At 49.2% G+C, this 15,818-nt stretch overlaps 2 protein-coding genes across 2 annotated transcripts; both read right to left on the bottom strand.

Annotated features, from left to right (window-relative positions):
• cavin2b (caveolae associated protein 2b) lies at positions 1 to 9,809 on the bottom strand. The gene is made up of 5 exons (XM_062446548.1): positions 8,991 to 9,809; positions 8,754 to 8,855; positions 2,032 to 2,307; positions 1,638 to 1,808; positions 1 to 1,542 (listed from the first exon to the last, which is right to left on the bottom strand). The coding sequence occupies exons 1-5, from the start codon at positions 9,444 to 9,446 to the stop codon at positions 994 to 996; spliced, it is 1,554 nt and encodes a 517-aa protein (XP_062302532.1). The 5' UTR covers positions 9,447 to 9,809; the 3' UTR covers positions 1 to 993.
• A 2,566-nt stretch (positions 9,810 to 12,375) lies between these two features.
• On the bottom strand, positions 12,376 to 15,587 carry LOC134007857 (tomoregulin-2-like). The gene is made up of 9 exons (XM_062447572.1): positions 15,528 to 15,587; positions 14,737 to 14,847; positions 14,166 to 14,295; positions 13,988 to 14,041; positions 13,798 to 13,894; positions 13,244 to 13,392; positions 12,961 to 13,091; positions 12,724 to 12,882; positions 12,376 to 12,530 (listed from the first exon to the last, which is right to left on the bottom strand). The coding sequence occupies exons 1-7, from the start codon at positions 15,585 to 15,587 to the stop codon at positions 12,994 to 12,996; spliced, it is 699 nt and encodes a 232-aa protein (XP_062303556.1). The 3' UTR covers positions 12,376 to 12,530; positions 12,724 to 12,882; positions 12,961 to 12,993.
• Positions 15,588 to 15,818: the final 231 nt, after the last annotated feature.

A 15,818-nucleotide genomic window follows, 5' to 3' on the forward strand; every position in this document is an offset into this window, starting at 1 on the left:
TCAGCTACAAGTTCTTTATTTAGTTTTTATTCTGAGTAATCCCAAAGAGGGAAACATAGCTGTCATCACAGTAATACAACAGTTACAGTTGTGAACCACATCCTCAAGAGAAACTTCTTTGGCACCAGAGATAACGTCTTTATCCGTGAAACAAGTCAGGCTATTATAGAAATGACACAACACTTTGGCAACACGTTACTTAAAGCCAAAATAACTCACAGTATTACTTTGACATTCTAGGTGTTAGACTCATGCTGACCCTACTTTCAACTCATCATCTACTGCTAGTATCTCATTTCTGTTGTCAGTAGACTCAGAGATGAAGAATAGCGTGTGGACATTGTGCTGTGGTGGGCTTTTGTGAGGTCGTAACAGTGCAGTACACTGCTCACAATGGTGCCTTTCACCTGTTGGCCTAAAGGAACGAGTCACCAGTTCTTTTATATATTATTCACACAACATAGGTTAGCATTGAGATACATACAGACACAGGGTTCATAAGTTCTTTTAGCGTTAGCTTTAAGGAGATTTTAATATTTCACACATCCTCATCCCACTTCACATGTGGTACAAACACCTGCCCTGGAATACATCAAGCACGCTAGCGTACACACTAACACACAAACGCAGACAGACCCACACACACGCAATCCCCCTCCCCCCCGACACACATAGATGCACAGACAACCACACAAAAACAAACCAACCTACTGACACGCACACACTGACACAGACACGCTGACATACGCATGCAAACACACAAATCACACTCAGAAACACACACTAGGATAGACAAACATGACGTGCTATTGCTTCAATGTGTGTGAGTATGAGGGCAGGTGCCTGGACCTGACAGGGGATTCTAAAGAGGATGTGTCGTACAAGAAGGGGATGCTAGTAGATTATACTAAATGTGTGCTTAAAAGTAAGTGAGAGTATGGAGTGCCAGTTTGTGTGTGTGTGTGTCTGTGAGGGTGGAGTAAGGGGAATGCTCTAAGAAGTGATACTTTCAGGCTGGGCCTCCTCCACTGGGCTCTCCTTCTCCTTCTCCTCTTTCTGCTCCACCTCCTTCAGCTCCACCTCTGTCTTCTCCTCCTCTTCCTGCTCTATCTCTTTCTGCTCCTCCTCTTTCTGCTCCACCACTATTTCCTTCTCATTCTGCCCCTCCTCCTCCTCTTCTTCCTGATTGCAGGGCGGGGCTGACAGGGAATCTTCCTGCGGGAGGGTGGCGGAGAGGGCATACGCCTCGCTCACTTCCTCCCTCACTTCCTCCCTCACTAACAGCTCCTCCTTTGGAATGTCGGATTCCGGAATCTCCTCCGATTCTGGTACGCCATTGGACTCTGGCGCAGCACCTGGCTCCTCCCACTCCAGGGCGTTGCCTTCGTCCTGGAGCTCTGGGGCCAGCTGGGAGTGCACCTCAGTGAAGGTGAGGTCCTGGTCGGGGATGCCCACCGGGGAGAGCTCGATGGAGGCTACGGCGCCCTCCGTGGGCGCCGAGCCCTCCGCCTCGGCTTCATGCGGGCCCTCTGACCCCCGCCTCTATGAAGGGAGGGTTGGAGGGTTAGAGAGAGAATCACTCCTGGCATGTGTGTTTTTGTGTGTGTGTGTGTGTATGTGTGTGTGTGTGTACTTACCTTCCTGATGCTGAAGGTGAGAGGGGACACCTTGAAGAGGCTCTTCTGGTTGTTGGGACTCAGGGTCTTCTTGATCTTGTCTCGTTTCTCCTGAGACACGATCTTGGTGCTGATCTTGGTCATCTTCTTCTCTATGTTCTGTTTGGAGAAGGCCCTCTTCAAGCTGTCCACCTGAAGGACAAAACCAAGATAGTCTTTACCAAGCTCACTCTCTCTTTCTCTCCCTCTCAGTCCCCCACCCTTTCTCTCCTTCACTCTCTCTTTCTCTCCCTCTCAGCCCCCCCACCCTTTCTCTCTTTCACTCTCTCTTTCTCTCCCTCTCAGCCCCCCCCACCCTTTCTCTCCTTCACTCTCTCTTCCTCTCCCTCCCCCTATCCCTCCCTCCATCACCCACCTTCTTCAAGCTGGAGCGTTTGAACTTGTCAGCCCTGGATCTCTCCAGGGGCTCTCCTGAAAGCTCGTGCAATTCCTCCAGCCCCTCCTCCTCATTCTCCGCCTCCAGCCCCACATCCTCGTCCGAGGACAGGTCGATGGTGTGGAGCCCCTCCTCCTGAGAGCGGTTGGCGTCGACCACAACGCCCTTGGACTCCTCCCCCTCCCCCTCCTCCAGCTCATGAGGGAACGGCACTGGCTCCTTCACAAACACACTGGAGGGAATCTCGTTCTCCTCCTACAGGACGAGGGAGAAAGCGGCCCAGAGTGAGAGATGAGGGACAGGAGCAGGGGAAGGGGAAAGAGGGAGGAAGAGGAGGAAGAGGAGCACAGGGAGGGAGAGTGGTAAGCAGGAGCAGAAAGGGCGGGGGCCCAGAGAAGGAGAGGTGGGAACATGAAAGGAGGAGGGAAGAGAAGGGTGAGAGGTGGCACAGGACGAGAGAGGAGAGGAGGACGTTCTTCATTCACATGCCTCTGCTGTGTCCCCACATATAATGACAGAAAACATGTTCTACTTGGCTGAGGAAACAGTGTCTCTCTCTCTCTCTCTCTCTCTCTCTCTCTCTCTCTCTCTCTCTCTCTCTCTCTCTCTCTCTCTCTCTCTCTCTCTCTCTCTCTCTCTCTCTCTCTCTCTCTCTCTCTCTCTCTCTCTCTCTCTCTCATGACAACCAAGCTGCTGGTAACTTTGGAATGCTGACGATGTATAACAAAAGCTTGCGAGTTTCAACACCACTTATTGGATTCCGTTAAACAGGGCAGAGACAGTAGTGGACCTACAAGTCAGTGTGTCTGTTTAGTGATTCTCAAACTGTTGGACTGTGTGTTAGGGGTTGGGTTGTTCAGTGAACGTGTGTGTGTGTGTGGGGGGGTGGCAGTGTTTTATTACTGTAGAGTGAAGATTAGATTGTAGAACGAGGGGAGCCTGGCATGTTTTTATTTTGTGGTGAAATAATCAGCTTTTCTCCCTTTAAAGAGTTAGCACACCCCTCCATATTTGACCCACACAAGGCCAGAAAGTCTCTGCAATGTGGATGGAATGTACAAGTTACACATACACACACCACACACACGGGTGGAAACACAGTCCTACCATGATAAGGATTCTGTGGCTGAGCAAGGCTGCACCATTGGCAACTAAAGTATCACTGATAGATAATGTACGTCACAAAGGACACACACACACACACACACACATGCAGTGGGATGTTGGAAACAAGGCAAAAGAATGGTTAGAAACAAAGGAAGGAAGCCAAAGCATAGCTACACACTCACACACACACACTCACACACTCACACACACACATAGTGGAGGGAAGGAAGCCAAGGCGAGGCAACACTCAAAGTTTCCACCCCGAGTTGGAGGTCTGCCAGACTGGAGGTAAGAGCCACAGAGAGAGGAGAGAGGAGAGTGGAGAGTGGAGAGGAGAGGAGAGAGGAGAGAGAGCAGAGAGGAGAGAGAGGAGAGAGGAGAGAGGAGAGAGGAGAGGAGAGGAGAGAGGAGAGAGGACAGGAGAGGAGAGGAGAGAGGAGAGAGGAGAGAGGAGAGAGGGAAGAAGAAAAAGGAGTGCGGAGCGGAGAAAGAGAGTGGGAAGGAAAGGAGAGCAAAAGTGAGGAGAAAGTGAAGAGGAAGAAGGGAGGGAGAGATGGAAGAGAGAGCAAAGAGGAGATGTGAAAGAATGGGGGACAGAGAAAGAGAGAGGTGCTGAGCGGTGAAGGTGAAAGGGAGAGTAAAGGAGAGAAATAGCAGGCTGACTAGGTGTTGAGGTGAGGTGAAGAGAGAAGTGACTGACTCGAGGAAAATTATGGTGGAGGGGTTAGGAGTGCCACTCCCATCTTGCTGTGCTGCAACTCATATGCACACACAGACACACATAAAGATCCTGGAATGCTAGACATGCTGGAGTTTCGGAATCTTTACCTTCAACGATAACGACTAAGATTCTCACAGCAAGAGCACACTGTCGATACTGCAACATCTCTCTTGATACAAGCGCACACACATACACACATTCACTCGTACACACAACACACAAGCACACTTTGGCCCTGATTTCCTTATTGTCCGGGTAACTTTGTCGTATCTGTCCTCTGAAAGCATGGGGTATGGTCTCAGTCTCTCTGTCACCACACTGCCCTGTTGGGAGGCTTCAATCTGAACTCTGGTCAGAACTGAACGTCAAAAAGCCAAATTATTCTAAAACCCTCTCGTTCTAGAACACCTCATTCCAGAACACCACATACTCATCCTACGACACCTCCTCCAAATTGCAGAACACCCCCTCTTTGTGGAACATCTCCCCCTCCTCCTTCTATTAAACCTCCTCCTTCTGGAACACCTCCTCATTCCGGGGCTATCAAGAGCCCTCTGGCCAGCTGGTGTGGGGAGAGCCAACAGCTCACTGAAATACCATTGATAGGGAGCATGGATGATGGATGTATGTGTGTCTGTTTGTGTGTGTGTGTAGATCACATGGTAATGGGATGATTTCAGCCTTACAGCACTGGAACAGCCTGTAAGGCAGGAAAGTTTAAACCACTCAGTAAGTCATCCCTCAAACACACACACACACACGCAAACACAGACCTTCCGTTCTCTTGTCATCAGAGCAGAGAAACCCCTGAGGGAGGAATTTCCTGATAAGGTTCAGAGGAATGTCCCACCTGAAACAGCCTGGCCCCTCAGCCGTCTGGTACGAGCTACCTACCTCCACCTGAGTTACGCTCTCATACCTGTAACGTGAGCTCACTCTCTGTGGTGCCTCTACAACACATCTGTTGTGTCTATGGTTGGCTGGGTGGGAGATACCTGGCCTTTAGCTTCTGTTGCTTCCAAGTGTCCTAAAGTAGTAACAGAGCTTAGCAGTACCCAGGCTTTGTCACTGTAATTTAGCGTGGCATAGGTCTAGCTGTGGCATTCAGCGCAGCACAAGTGTGTGTTTGATTATGTTTGTGTGTTTGCTTAGGTGTGACACCAAATGAGCATAGCACAAGTTATCTGTTATCATTGTTTACCATGAGTCACACTCTGCTACTACAATTCAGCTTAGCATTAGCCACACCAATGTTCCAGTAACACTGTTGCTAACCTAGCTGCATTGTCTCAGGTATTGAGTAATCACACATGCAATTTATTTATTTTTTGCGTCAGTAGGGAGTTGTATCCTGTGGCTGAATCTTGTTTACTTGTTTAACACCTCAAAAATCTCCTGCGTGTACAGAATGATGCATGAGCACTGTACACGAAACACACACACACACACACACACTGACAGGACAGTATGGTATCTCTCCGTACCACGCTCAGTGGGTAGTTCTCCTCTTACTGTTATGGTAAGAGGAGAAGACTGAGAGAGTCCAGATGTCTCCCTCACAGTTTGTCTTAAACAGGTGTATGTATAGACAGAGTGTGTGAGTGGAAATGAGTTGGTGCACGTTTCTTTTATTCTAACATTATTGCCCAATCGAACTAGCTAGGCAGGTTTATTTAAATTTGTCTTTCTCTTTGTTTTCTGTTTCTCTCTGTTGTTCTCTGTTTCTCGCTGTCTCTCCATTTTGATGTATTTCTTTTTCCACATTCTCTATCTCTCAATCTTACAAACAAAAACAAATTTCCGATTTTTTTATTTGAATGCTGATCAAGTGTGTGTGTGACGGAAACTGGCAAAGTAATGGTAAACATGCCGCAAGGAGAGAGAGAGAGTGTGTGTGTATGTGTGTATGTGTATGTATGAAAGAGAGAGAGAGAGAGAGAGAGAGAGAGAGAGAGAGAGAGAGAGAGAGAGAGAGAGAGAGAGAGAGAGAGAGCAGGAGAGAGAAAGAGAAAGAGTTTGTAGAGCTTGGCAAAGGCCAACATATTGAGACAAAGACAGCTTTTGTCTGATGTTGAGGGCATATCTGTGTGTTTGTATGTGTAGAGGACAATAATATTGGACACCCAACCCTCCACACACATACAGAGAGGGACGGAGGGAGAGAGTTAGAAAGAGGGATTGATGGAGATAGAGAGAGAGAGAGGGGGGGGTGAGAGGGGGAGAGAGAGAGTGATGAGGTTGTGGAGCTTCACTGATGGGGAACCACATTCCTCACTACACATGTAACCATGACAACCAAACCCCTCCCCAACCAATCAAATTTATCCCTACAGGCTACCCCAAACATGGCCCCTGACACACCCACAAGACGCATTCACACTACACACACATACACACACACACACACACACACACACACACAGGCACGCACGCATCCCTTGGGATGATTTGGCTTGTAAATACTGCTCTTTGCATGGGAAGCATGGGAGCCATTAGCATCCACATGAACTGTTGAAAACAATCAGAAAATACACTCTAGCGTGCCTGAGTGTGTGTTTGTGTGTATGTGTGTGTGAGTGTATGAGTGTGTGTATATGGGTGTGTGTGTAAGACAGTGTTTTACTCCCCTCTAACCCACTATATTTCACACACCCCTCTGGTATTTACCCTGACTCAGAGGAATGGCGCTGGTTGTCTCTGCCTGCCTCTGCCCCCCTGACACACACACACACACCCACACACACATGCGCAACGTTATTAGACTCAGTTCAAGATCAAAACAACTTTCATTGAACCCCAGTGGAGATAATTGAAGCTAACTGAAGCATGGTTGTTAGGCTCAAGATCCCCCTCATTGTTATACAGGATTCCACTAATAGGGAATGACTGAGGTAAACAGGCCCTCTTTCTCTCTGCCCCCCCCCCCCCACACACACACACACCCTGAGATGTTTATTCTTTACTGTGTCAATGGAAAGACTAGTAGTGTGTGTTTGTGTGTGTGTGAGTTATCTCTGTCTGCTGAATGGGCCCCAGGAGTGTGGAGGAATTATAACTTCACAAAGACAATGGAAAACACCCTCACCCTCTTCTCTCCCCACCTCTCTCTCTCTCCCCCCCAACTTTATCTCACCCTCTTCCTCTTTATATCTCCACAACTCTTTCTCCTCTTCTTTCTCCCTTTCTAACTTCTTCCCCTCCCTCTCTCTCTCTCTCTCTCTCTCTCTCTCTCTCTCTCTCACGCACACACACTTGTTCTCCCCATCTCTCTCCCCCCACTCCTCCCTTCGGTCTCTCTCCAGGACTGTTCAGACAGTGTTCTCTGGAGGGTAAAGATAGCCATATTAGGACATGTAGTTAAAATGCTACATCCACTCACTCCACAACACAGCTCAATAAGGAGAGAGCGAGAGAGAGAATAGGATAGAGAGATAATGGGCAGCTTTTAAAGAAGAGAGGGTGGGAAGGTAGGATTAAAAGTCGACAGACTTTCATCCATCCATCAGTGGATGTACACAGTAGCAGGTGCTGGAGATTAGGGTTTGCTCTGTCAATCAAAGACAGAACAACTGGGACATTTCTCTCTAGGGTGTTAGCAGTTGTAGTTAGCAGTTGGAACGTGGTCAGCCTGACCCAGTAAGCAAACCTTGGTCACTATGTACAAACGACTTCATCTCTCTGATGAAGTCAGAGAGATGAAGCATTCTAGAAGCATTCTTATTTGAGCTGAAACGACTGCCAGTTCTAAATATAGAGAGACATTGGTGAGAAAGAGAGAGAGAGAGAGAGAGAGGGTGAGGATCAGAGAAAGACGGAGAGAGAGAGAGGGAGAGAGAGATGCTGCCCAAAGTTAAGGAATGTGCAGATTCGTTCCAAGGACGCTGCTTATTAAAACCTATATGTGTGTGTATGCCTGTGTCAGTGTGTGTGTGTGTGTGCATCAGTAGGCCTCCAGCGAGAAAGAATATCGCTAAAAAGTTCTCTGCAGTGTTAGAAGTGTCACATACACTCTAAACTGTTTGACTTCTTGGTTGAGTTGGAGAATATACTGAACAAGAGATCACACTGTACACACTACTACACTATACACACTACACACACCACACACACTACACACACCACACAACTACACTATACACACTAAACACACCACACACACTACACACACCACACACTACTACACTATACACACGTCTCTTTTTCCAGACCTCTTGTCCTCCTAACTGACTCCCGACTCTTCCACTGCCACACCCTACTTGAGCCACAGGGAACACCCCCCACCCCCCCCTCTGTCTCTCTGTGCCTCAAGCAGACATGCTTTCGTTCTCTCTCCGTCTCTGCCCTCCTCCCTCTTTCTCTCCATGGAAGTATTGAGTCACAAACTGACTGGAGTAACACACACACTCACACAGACACAGTACACACACATACACTGGCACACACATAGACAGATGTACACACACACACACATAAACAAGGACAAAATGTCAAATCCTGATAGGCAAATCACATACATGTGTGTTCATGTTCTAACGTAATTCGCTTCTCTTGAAGAACTTTGGCCACGCCCACCACAGTTCTCATCAAAATGAAGGTATCTCCTTTCATCTCTCTTTGCATCTCTCTGTCTCTGTTTACCTGTCTTTTTTCACTTTGCCTTTCCCTCTCTTTCAATCCATTCATCGGTCTTTATCTCTCTTTCTCTTTACCTCTGCAATCTGACCATGCTTTCACCCAGAAGGCAAGTTCCCATGAACAAGATCAAATGTGTGACTCACAAGCATACAATCTTTATCTCTCTGTCTCTCACTCGTAAAACTAAAATTGTCGGCCCTCACACACACACACACACACAAAAAAAAACTGCACTGACCTGGAATATAAGCACTTTGAAGTTGTTTCTCTTCAGCAGGTGGGCGTGGTTGGCCTCCAGTTTCTTCACCTGCCCAGCCTGACGCTCCATCCTGTCTCGAACCTGGAACACACACACACACACACAGGTCAAACACAACCAAGGATCTTTCTTTCTCACTGTTTTTCAAAAAACACTCAACCCCCCTCCTCCCCCCCTCACACACACACCAACCCTCTATCCATGCATTCTCCTCACCTCTTTCATGGTCACAGAGACTTTGCGGCTCTTGTCCAGCAGCTTGCTGACGGTGTTGGAGGTGTGTGTGTGGCTCTTGGACAGCTTGGTCATGTCCGCCTGGATCCCTCTCACAGCGCCCTCCATCTCTGCCTGACGGCCCTCCATCTTGTGCTGGTTTTCCTGGACGGTGTCCAGCATGTTCACCAGCTTGTCCAGCAGGGTCAGCACCGTGATGGCGTTGACCGGGCCAGAGTTGACTGTGGCTGGGTTCATCCCAGGGCCGGACCCCTCCTTGATGGTGGGACTTCCAGGAGCTCCATGGTCGGAGCTAGCGTTGGCTGCTCCGCTGCCCGAGGGTGTGAAGCTGTGGCTGGGGAAGGGTGGGTCTGGCTCTGGGCTGGGGACCACGAGATCTTGGCTCTGGTGCGTGCTCACCATGCTGCTTCTCTCTGCCTGGACGGAGTCTTCACACATAGCTGGCTCTGCTCAGTCTAGGTACACACCGTCACACAAGCAGCAGACACACACACACACACAGAAAAAAGCTCTACCCTCTCTCTCTCTCCTTCCCTCTCTCTCTCTCCTGGGTGTGTGAGAGAGTGGCCGTGTGTGTTCCGAATTACGTTGTTTGCTTTGCAGTCGAGCTGGAGGTTTGGCTCCGGAGTTTTCCACCCCTCTCCCACTTGTTGTTCCTGGGGAAAACTTTCCTGTGTTCAGCCTGCAGTCCCCACCCCTTTTTTCAATCACCCTCTCTCTCTCTCTCTCTCTTTCTCTCTCTCTCTCTCTCTCTCTCTCTCTCTCTCTCTCTCTCTCTCTCTCTCTCCTCTTTCTTACTTTCTTACTCCCTTTCTCTTATTTCTCTCTCTCTCTCTCTCGCTCCTCTGACTCACACAACCAGAGCAGCTTTGCCCCCGAGTTAAAAGCCTCTCCCACAGCGAGAAGGAGGAGCCTGTTGCCACGGCAGCAGACCCAGCCCAGCACTTTCGAGTGTGTTTGTGTATGAGAAAGGGACAGGGAGGGAGAGTGAATTGTGTGTGTTCTTTGAAGACATCTTTACAGTATATCACATTCTTCAGGAAAAACAACATCTGTTTCACTCTTGCTGGCGATAGGTCTCACTCTGACAGTGTGTGTGTGTGTGTGTGTGTGTATGTAGGGTATGGGACCATGTTTAAACAGTGAAGTCATCTGTGCCAGAGTGGAACCTTTTCCTAGTATCCCTGCTTAGAGAGAGAGAGGTGTCTACTGTCTAGTATGACCCACTGTGACCCACTGTAACAGACAGGACACACACACACACACACACACACACACACACACAGTGAGCTCCCCTGAGGGGAAGGAAGAGAGAGGTGACATCACAGAGGTTCCACACAACAATACAGTGAGCAGGAAACCAGAAACATTATGGCCTTTCAGCATGTGTGTGTGTGTGTGTGCGTGCAATGCATACTGTGAAAACATGGGCTGATGGGAACGGAAGAGATACTATCCCTAACCCCTGACCTTCACACACCCTACATAGACACACACACAAACACACACAGTCTCACAAACACAATCTCAATCAACACATACAGCTGCAATGTGCATCACACACACACACACACATGCACACACACACATGCAGGCACGCACATACATGCATGTGCCACACCTTAGAGCTCAGGCCTTTTTGATACATTATTCTTCAGCAAGAAATCCCAGCCTGGGGAGCTGTGTTTGAATGAAGTAGGGAAGGAACAAGGAGGGGAGTGAAAGAGGGAGAGCGGTAAGGAGCGAGGCAGTGAGGGATGGGAGGAGGGGGGGTAAAGAGAGAGGGGGGAGAGAGGGGTTGGAGAGAGAGGGGGTTAGAACGAGTGTTAGGAGAAAGGGATGGACGTAATGAGTTATGGACAGAGGGAGAGAGAGAGAGAGAGAGAGAGAGAGAGAGAGAGAGAGAGAGAGAGAGAGAGAGAGGGCATGTCTTTTCTCACTTCCCCCAGTACTGTGTACCCTGGAGAGATGGAACGGAGCGTGAGGGTAAAACGATGAAGGGGAGGAGAGGAGGAGAAAAGGGAGGGGAAGGGTGGAAAGGGAGAGGAGGAAAAAGGGTAGGAGGGGGAATGGGGAAGAAATGCAGTAAAAGAGCATTTCTGTTTGGGATGGCACTACACACGCTCACGGGAAGGGAGGGGTGGAGGATGAGGAGGGAGGGAGGGGTGGAGGATGAGGAGGGAGGGAGGGGTGGAGGATGAGGAGGGAGGGAGGGGTGGAGGATGAGGAGGGAGGGAGGGGTGGAGGATGAGGAGGGAGGGAGGGGTGGAGGATGAGGAGGGAGGGAGGGGTGGAGGATGAGGAGGGAGGGAGGGGTGAGGAAGAGGAGGGAGGGAGGGGTGAGGAAGAGGAGGGAGGGAGGGGTGGAGGATGAGGAGGGAGGGAGGGGTGAGGAAGAGGAGGGAGGGAGGGGTGGAGGATGAGGAGGGAGGGAGGGGTGAGGAAGAGGAGGGAGGGAGGGGTGGAGGATGAGGAGGGAGGGAGGGGTGAGGAAGAGGGGGGGGTTTAGAGATGGGGGGGGCGGGGTGAAGGTGGGGCTGAGGAAGCTTAGGGGGATGAAGGTTAAATTCCAGAGGCAGGTGGAGAGTGAACTGGAAATGTGTGTGTGTATTTGAGTGTGTGTGTGATCGGTATCTGGAATACCGGGGTGTCCCAGTGGGACGTCTTTCCGTGCGCAGCCAGAGCACCCAGGTCCACACACACACACACACAAACGCACACTATCTTCGGTCTGTGTGGAGATGGCTCCTGATATGAGCTCTGACCCAGAGGTGTTACATTTTTGGCCCCCATGACAACATATTCCACTGGGCCCCTCTGAAACATGTTGACCAAAGGAGGCCATATAACCTCTACACCTCTCCAGACCCAGCTGGGGCACTTTATTCAGTCTTGATGCTTTAGATTACACATGTCAAAAACATACTCTGATACCTGAACTGTTATCAATGAGGTGATACTGATTAGATACAGCAACAGCATAATATATGCCTGTAATCTCAATATACTGTTTGAGTGTGTCTCTTCAGATGGAGAGATGCCTTCAGGATAATTTGGTCTCAGATATGAACGCAACACCACTTGAATAAGACTTTATAGATCCAGGCCAGATTCAATTCACTGATATGGACTGAACTGGACTAACTGAACTGGCACCAATTCTATACTGTAACAGAAAATGCACTGGGTGTCTGAGCAACATTGTCACCCAGTGGTCATGATGAGTCACTACAGCATGCACACAAACTCGCAGCCACACAGGGACACACACAGGAAGGCCTAAATCAAACACTCTTGGGATCTTGGGAAACAAACATTTATTTACACGGCGGCCATGATTGTAAAGACCACTTGTTAAGAGTAACATCAACATCATTCAGAACATCAACAGTGGAGAAGTGTGTGTGTGTGTGTGTGTGTGTGTGTCAGATGAGACGTGTGGCAGTGCGTAGTGTGCTGTCCGTGCTGTAGGCTGCCACATTCTGCGTATTGGCTGACTTCCTGTCCTTGGGAGGGCACTTCCTGTTACAAACCAATGAAGACAAGTCATTGAATGAAGTATATGAAGAAATATCCAAAATTGGGTTATGGTTATCTGTGTGTGTCTGTAACTGTGTGTATTTGTATGTGTGTGTCTGTGTACATCTATATGCGTGTTTGCATTTCTATGTTTGTGTGTTTGTGTGTGTATGTGTGTGAGAGAGTGTGTTCTCACCTTGTGAAACACAACACAACCAGAGTGATGATGGTGATCTGCAGAGCTCCAATAACTGAAGCAATAAGGATGTAGCGGACACGACCAGACCCAGGAACCACAAACACCATGCTGCGGTCCCTCTGGTCACACTGGAGCCCACTGAACCCTGGGTGACAGCTACACACACACACGTGTTTGTTGTTCTGTGTGTGTGTGTGTGTGTGTATGCGTGTCTGTGTGTGAGTGTGTGTTTACCTGCAGGAGGGTACAGCCAGATTACCGTGGTATTCACACTCCCCGTGGACACAGTAGTGCTTGTGTGTTTCCTGGCAGGAGATGCGGCCCCCCCCTCTGTACGAACCCCCCATCCCCCCTCACACGCTCGTCTGAAAAAACATCCACGTTAACAATCACTTCAGAAATTGTATGAAAGTGAGAGAGAAAGAGAGCGATAGGGGGAGAAAGAGAGAGAGAGTCACAAGGGTAAGAGTGTGTGTGTATGTGATAGAGAAAGGTAATTTGGGTGTGAGGGTGTTACCATGGCAGCGGCCCAGGTGCTTGACCTCAATCCTCTCCTGCCTCTGACAGGACACCTCCTTCACCTGGCAGGGGTTGTCATAGGAACGGCCGTCTGATGCACACACAGGGTTAAAACTGATGTAGGAGCAGTCCATGTTACACACACACCTGGAGAAAGAGAACAGTGAAACCTGTGTGTGTGTGAGGGAGATATTTCCTTTTCATACACCTTCCCTCCCTCTTTCACCAGCTCTCATTTTAGCTCCTTAATCGTTATATCCTCCACTCTGTCTTTCTCTCACTATAACCCTCCAAACGTTTTTAACACGCACTCACTTTCTCTCTTCTTAATCCCTCTTTCACTCCATCCCTCCATTCATCCGTCTGGTCATTCCTCCATCCCTCCCTCTCTCCATCCCTCTCTCCATCCCTCTCTCCATCCCTCTCTCTCTCATCCCTGTCTCCATCCCTTTCTCCATCCCTCTCTCTCTCCATCCATCCCTCTCTCCATCCCTCTCTCTCTCCATCCATCCCTCTCTCCATCCATCCCTCTTTCCACCCGCCCCACCTCACCACACATCTTCGTCATCAATGTCACACTCAGCTCCAAACTGGCAGATCTCACACGAGGAGGGGTCTGCCTGGGCTACACCCCCTTCAGCCAAGGCTTCTGATAGGAGGAGGGGATAGGTTAGACACACCCAAACACTTAGTGAAGGGAAAAAGAGAGAGAAGAGAGGGAGGGCGAGAAGATAATACAGACCTGGTGGGGATGCTTCAACCTCACGATCATCATCACCAGACCCAGAGCCAGAATCTGGAAGAGGAGTCACATTCACAAACACACAAACTGGTTTTCTCAACATATAGAATTGTATATGAGATACTCCATGCACAGTGTATATGAGAGAACACACACAGTAAGAGTGGTGGGACTTTACCTGCGGGGCAGTGACCCAGTGAAGCGGCCTGTATCTCTGTCTGCAGTTTACAAGACGCCCGACGTAACAGACAGTCATTCTGATAAGTCTGACTGTCTGAGCCACAGACTGGAGACACGTCCTCACCGCACTGTGGAAGGGGAGGGGCACCGACAGAGGGAGGGGGGGAGGGGGGAGGAGAGGATGAACTTCAAATAAATGGTTATGGTGGTGTTGTCTTCAGCATGGTAGTGGAAGACTGTGTGTGGGATTGTGCGTGTGTGTGTGTGTGTTAAATGGGAGCAGCGTGACTCCTCTGACGAGAACAGAGACTCTTTGTCCTCTCACGGTAAAAATATAACACGGAAATGTCTATGAAGAAAAATGTGTCTGAGCGGATGTGTGTATTCTATGTGTGCTTGAGTGTGCTCTCTGTTTGTATGTTTGAAAGAAATTTGAAACAAACTAAACACAGAAGATTTTCGATGCTTTAGGAAAGAAGGGTGGAGAGGGGCATTCTCACACTCACTGGACCAGAGAAAAGGGAAGGAGGGAGAGGGGGAGGAAACAGAGGAAGAGATGAAAGTCTTACCTTGAAGTCACAGATGCAGGTGACGGTCTCTCCGATCTTCACACACTCTCCCTCAAATTGACACGAGCCAGGAGCACACTCGAATATGTCGGATTCCCCCTCCTCAAAAACCTGACCACACACACACACATACCAATACATACAAATGCATGCCACCCCCCCCCCCCCCACACACACACACACACACACAAGGCCTACATTTAGATACCTAGGCCACTGTTTAAAAAGACATCCAGTACATATATATACCTCCAATGTTAGCCAGTGCTCTACTGTCAGCTAATACATCAGCCACTGATCCTACAGTGTGACCCTGGTGTCACCTTCTAATGTTTCACCTTGGAGACACCATGACTCCTCCTTCACAGCAGCAGAGAAAACATCCACTGTGGCCCAGACAGGCCACGGTACCTGCTGGCCGTGTGTGTGTGTGTGTGTGTGTGTGTGTGGTGTGTGTGTGTGTGCGCTCTGTAAGACTGATGGCTGGGCCGGAATAGCTGCACCATTAGGAGGGTTGTTATTTTTACTTACCATTAATCTCTGGCTTCAGAGGAGAGAAAGGACGAGAGGGGAGGAGATGAAGAAAGGGGAGATGAGGGGAGGAGATGAAGAAAGGGGGAGATGAGGGGGAGGGGAAAAGAAAGGACAGGAGAGGAGAGGAGGGGAGGGGTATATATGGTGCATCTTCTGGAATATGCTTTCCTTCTTGTATGGCATGATACTGCAAAAACTGGATGGCATTGAGAAAATAAATTAAACTACCTGTTCTTGTATATGTGTCCACTACTTACCGGAGCAGTTCGATCCGCTGGGGGTCTGGCAGTCGCTGAGTGAGCTCGTGGGGAAGGCATCGAGGGGTCTCATCGCTGGTAGAAGCGTCACCGTCAGAGCAGTCAGCCAAACAAATACGACCGGAGTACCCATCCACATAGACGGGCTGTTGCGTTCATGAGCACCTGCTCGCTGAATCATCTCATGTACAAAATTCTTGAAATCGTATGACATGGATTAGTGTGACCGAAAACTTAACCGCGGCTGAGAAAACATATTTTGTGAGAGACAGCGGTGCGTCCCATATTGCT

This window comes from Osmerus eperlanus, chromosome 21, assembly GCF_963692335.1.
Source record: "Osmerus eperlanus chromosome 21, fOsmEpe2.1, whole genome shotgun sequence".
NCBI classification, from domain to species: Eukaryota; Metazoa; Chordata; class Actinopteri; order Osmeriformes; family Osmeridae; genus Osmerus; species Osmerus eperlanus.